The 4773-nt window shown below is 50.2% G+C and overlaps 3 protein-coding genes across 3 annotated transcripts, besides 12 other annotated features; all 3 read left to right on the top strand.

Annotated features, from left to right (window-relative positions):
• Positions 1–4773: a sequence feature (heterozygous, non-Esmeraldo-like haplotype).
• On the top strand, positions 7–558 carry Tc00.1047053503911.10 (uncharacterized protein; the record flags this gene model as incomplete). Its single annotated transcript, XM_798778.1, has 1 exon — positions 7–558. One exon carries the CDS (start codon positions 7–9, stop codon positions 556–558), a length of 552 nt encoding a protein of 183 aa, XP_803871.1.
• Positions 723–745: a microsatellite.
• Positions 937–980: a microsatellite.
• Positions 1033–1056: a microsatellite.
• On the top strand, positions 1105–3237 carry Tc00.1047053503911.20 (pre-mRNA splicing factor ATP-dependent RNA helicase, putative; the record flags this gene model as incomplete). The annotated part of the gene is made up of 1 exon (XM_798779.1): positions 1105–3237. The coding sequence occupies one exon, from the start codon at positions 1105–1107 to the stop codon at positions 3235–3237; it is 2133 nt and encodes a 710-aa protein (XP_803872.1).
• Positions 3359–3389: a sequence feature (AT_rich).
• Positions 3551–3583: a sequence feature (AT_rich).
• On the top strand, positions 3637–4332 carry Tc00.1047053503911.30 (hypothetical protein, conserved; the record flags this gene model as incomplete). Its single annotated transcript, XM_798780.1, has 1 exon — positions 3637–4332. The coding sequence occupies one exon, from the start codon at positions 3637–3639 to the stop codon at positions 4330–4332; it is 696 nt and encodes a 231-aa protein (XP_803873.1).
• Positions 4347–4396: a microsatellite.
• Positions 4397–4457: a sequence feature (AT_rich).
• Positions 4519–4556: a microsatellite.
• Positions 4562–4587: a microsatellite.
• Positions 4596–4618: a microsatellite.
• Positions 4669–4688: a microsatellite.

The following is a 4773-nucleotide window of genomic DNA, read 5'->3' as shown; positions in this document are numbered from 1 at the left end:
CTTTTCATGACTTTTGAGTACACGGATGCGAACTACCGCTGCTTGACCCTTGGCAACACGCTGTGCGAGCTGACTACGACTACACGCGTGCACGGGAGGCGGTGTTCGCGGGTTCATCAAGTTTCTGAGCGTGTCCCGCCCGCGGCGAAGGCGGATGCGTGGCGCGGGCTTGGGGAGGAGTACCCGCGGCTGCCGGAGCTGATCGTTGACGCCTGGCGGCGGGGCGACGTTGACGGGGAGGCGGGGGACGTTGGCACTGCCGCGTTGCAGGCAGTGCGGAGGTACTTTGCGACGAGCAGCGGGGTGCCGGTGAGTGAGGTGTCGGTAAGCGAGGCGCATTTGGTGGAGCTGCTGCTCGGCATGCTGGCGTCGCACCTCCACTGGACGCTGTGGGCAATCGTGATGGGCTGCGTGCCCGACGAGTGTGCCGACTGCGCAGTGGACACGGAGGCATTTGCTCGTGGGGGCAGCGGTCTGGACTACGTGTGCTACGGTGAGTGCCGGCTGCGGGAGTACATGGCACTTCGCCACTGGCTTGTTAGCAACGCATTTATTTAGGTGGCTCTGCGTGTTTGTGTATTTGTGTGTTTAGTTTAGGAGAATTGGTTACATTGGCGGTATAATGTCGAGTGCATTTGAGGGGTCAACGGAGTGAACTCTGCGAGGGAATTCTGTTGTAGTTCCATTCACGTTGATAATACACTTGATACATTCTTGGCCGGTATATATATATATATATATATATTTAGCTTCTTGTCGTTCTGTGTAAGAAATGGTCTTATTCATATTGCTATGTTGTTACCGTTATTGATTTTACTGTATTTTTATAATGTTGTATGCGTCACATGAATCAATTTACATGTATGTGTAAATACATACGTACATGGGTATGCTGTTATTATTGCTATATATTTTTTTCTTTCTATATCCCTACTCATATATATAAAATTGTATACATGTATATATATGTATATATATATGTCTTTATTGGCGGTTGTGGGTGGTATTGTCGTGTGATTGCGGAGGCTTCCCTTTTTTTTTTTTTTTTTTTCTTTTGTTGTTGTTGATAGAGGAAGAGGGAGGGAGGAAGGGAGGAGGGGGGCCATGGAGGCTGGCAAGAACCCATACAATGGACGGGTGTTGAGTCCCCGCTACTACACGTTGTTGCGTGGGCGCGAGAAGTTGCCGGTGTTTGCTGCAAAGGATAAAATTCAGCGACTTGTGGCGCGTTACCAGACACTTCTTCTGGTGGGAGAAACAGGGAGCGGTAAGACGACGCAGGTGCCACAGTTTGTTCTGGAGATGAACCCTGAACATGCAATTGCGTGCACGCAGCCGCGTCGTGTGGCGGCCACCAGCGTCAGTGAGCGTGTGGCGGAGGAGTTGGATGTCACGCTCGGTGAGGAGGTTGGGTACACCATTCGATTTGATGACATGAGCAGCGAGAGGACGCGGCTAAAGTACTTGACGGATGGCATGCTGCTTCGGGAGGCCATGAGCGACCCACTGCTGCGGCGGTACAGTGTCATCATCCTCGACGAGGCCCATGAGCGTACGGTCCACACAGATGTGTTGATTGGTGTCGTGAAGGAGTTGTTGCCGCGGCGACCGGAATTACGCGTCGTTGTGATGTCCGCAACGTTGGAGGAGCGGCGCTTTCAAGTGTACTTTCCGGAGGCACCCCTGGTGCACATTGCCGGCCGTATGTTTGGTGTGGAGGTGTACTTCTCGCGATCGCCCGAGGCAAACTACGTGGAGGCGGCGATACGCACGGCGACGCAGATTCACCTGTACGAGGGTGAGGGCGATATTCTCATTTTTCTCACCGGCGAGGACGAGATTGAGCAGACGGTGGAGCGACTGCAGAAAGGGATTTGTATGGCGGAGCACAGCAGCGCGGACTGCCATAAGGGGCCTGTCGTGGTTCTCCCGTTGTACTCCGCCCTCCCGCCCCAGCAGCAGCGGAAGGTCTTTCAGAAGGTCCCGCCCGGCACACGGAAGATTGTCGTGGCAACGAACGTGGCGGAGACATCCCTCACCATCGACGGTGTCGTCTTTGTCGTCGACAGTGGCTTCTCCAAGCAGAAGGTGTTTAACCCAAAGTTGCGTGTCGAGTCCCTTTTGGTGACACCGATCAGTCAAGCGAGCGCACGGCAGCGCTGCGGTCGTGCCGGTCGTACCAAGCCGGGGAAGTGTTTCCGCCTCTACACCACCAAAGCGTTTGACACACTTCTGCAGCCGCAGACGTACCCTGAAATTCTGCGCTGTAACTTGGGTTCCGTTGTTTTGCACATGAAGATGATGGGTGTGGAAGACCTGGTGAACTTTGACTTTGTGGAACCACCGGCCCCGGAAACGCTCATGCGGGCGCTGGAGCTTTTGAATTATTTAGGCGCCATTAATGACGACGGAGACATCACGGAAATTGGCCGCCGGATGGCAGAGTTTCCGTTAGAACCTGAGATGGCGGCGATGTTGCTACATAGCCCCGAGTATGGCTGTTCAGACGATATTGCACGTATTTGCGCGATGCTATCCGTCCAAAGTCCCTTTGTGACCCCCACCAACGACCAACGAGGGCGTGCAATGCGGTGCCGGGAGCAGTTTAGCCACCCAACAGGGGACCATGTCGCATTTTTGAACGCCTTTAATGCATTTTACGACGCCAATAACAAAAGTGCAGCATGGGCATCGGAAAACTACCTCAATCCACGTGTCATGAGGCAGGCCGTCAGCATTTACCGGCAGCTGCTTGGCGTTATGCGTCGACTGGGCCGCGATGTTTGCAGCACATATTCCCGTCCACCGACTCGAGCCCCGAGAGAAACTGACGTCAAGGATGAGTTCGCAAATGAGATACGCCGCGCCATTCTTCGCGGGTACTTCACCAAAGTTGCCCTCTCGCTGCCAACCAAGAATCAATTTATGACGCTGAAGGACGATGTCAAGTGTCTTCTATTCCCTTCCACGTTTCTTAACCGCCGTCCAAAGTTCGTCGTGTTTAACGAGCTTGTACTCACCAGTAATAATTACATCCGCACCGTGACGGCAGTGGCCGACGAGTGGCTGCTGGAGGCAAGCCCGGCTTATTTTGCGCGGGAGGAGTTCGACGGGGTCAGCAGGCAGGTGTTTGAAGAGTTGCACCGCCGTCATCATCGTCATGCAGAGAACCGTGGCGGGTGCAGCGAGAAGCGTCACCGTACCTTTGACGACGACGACGACTCCGAGTCATCGTAGAGGAAGGCGATCACCGGCTCGGCTCTCGTTTAAGACAATCCATACAAAAAAAAAAAAAAAAAAGAAGGTACATATTTTTAAGGTGGAAGGCCGACAATGGGGGAAACGCAAACACAAACACAAAAAATATATATAAAAAAAAATGAATAAATGAAAGAAAACACATGCCATCGAGGAGGATGAGAAGATTCATTTTTTGTGGCGCGTGTCGACTCACTTTCTCTTCTTTTCCCTTTCCAAAAACACACACATACACGCAAGCAGGCCATCAGTCATGCGTTTTGTATTTTTTCTGTCTTTCACTTTTTCCTTCTTTTTTTTTTATATATATATATATATTATATATGTCTTTTTCCTCGCTGGCTAGCGAGAGCCCGGTCCTTGTGTAGCAAAGCTTAAATGCCACCACGACGATACTTGCGCAATGGCGCTGCCCCGTTTCCATGGCTGCTGGTGCTGCTTTGGATGGCTTTCATGGTTACTGCCGCTGCAGCCGAGCTGACGGAGGCGGACTTTAAGCGCATGAAGATACGGGAGCTCCGCGATTTCTTGGAGGACCGAGGTCTCACCTGCCCTGACTGCCAGGAGAAGGCCGACTTTGCACGCTACGCCTACCAAAACCGCGACAAGAAGCCCACCAGCGAACAGGGGAAGCGTGAGGTGCCCAATGCGTCCTTCTGGGAAGTCTGGAGGGATATTGCTAAGGAAGTATGCGAGGAGGCGGTTAAAAAGCGCGGTCTTGATGTGTCAGCGGAGCCACAGTCCGAAGTCTGTTCCGCACTTGCCTACGTTACAGAGAGCTTTTTCTTGCAGCATGGCAAACGGACTGCAGGCAAGCTGCGTAAGAAGCCGGAAGCCCTTCTTAAGACATCCTTTAAGGCTGTATACTACGACGCCGGAAGAGTGTTACTGGGGCGGCTGGCAGATCACTGCTTGGCCTCAGCGGGTAACCAAAACACATGCAGCTCAATGAGTAAATTGATGGCTCTTGCCGAAGAATCGAAAATTGCGGATTTGGCGAAATGGATGACGAATGTCGGCATTGAAAATACAAATCCAATGTATGAGTTTATAGACCAGCGTGACGACCTTTGAGAGGCAAAATAAAATACTACCAGTACCACTACTACCACTAATACTACCACTACTACTACTACTAATAATAATAATAATAATACTTGTATATATTTATATATAAATATATTACAATTATTATATAACTTTGTTTATTTTTCCTTCTACATTTGAGAGCCATAGCTGCAGTTTTACAGGGAATTGAACAAGAAAAGAAAAAAAAAAAAGATTAAAAAAAAAAAAAAGGGGAATATATATATATATATATATATATATTCATTATCTTTTTTTTTTTTTTTTTTTTTTTATGTGCGCCCTATTCACTGCCTTTTTTTTTTTTTTTCCGCTGCAGTACTTTTATTATTATTATTATTATTTATTGTGTGTGTTCATGATCTCACGGGACATGAAACAAATGTAACGGTGGGCTGCATCTCAGTTTTCCACCCCCCCCCCCCCCCC

Source organism: Trypanosoma cruzi, genomic scaffold (assembly GCF_000209065.1).
Source record: "Trypanosoma cruzi strain CL Brener 1047053516763 genomic scaffold, whole genome shotgun sequence".
In the NCBI taxonomy this organism is placed as follows: Eukaryota; Euglenozoa; class Kinetoplastea; order Trypanosomatida; family Trypanosomatidae; genus Trypanosoma; species Trypanosoma cruzi.
The sequence above is the reverse complement of the archived record's forward strand: the minus strand, read 5'-3'. Positions and strand labels throughout refer to the sequence as shown.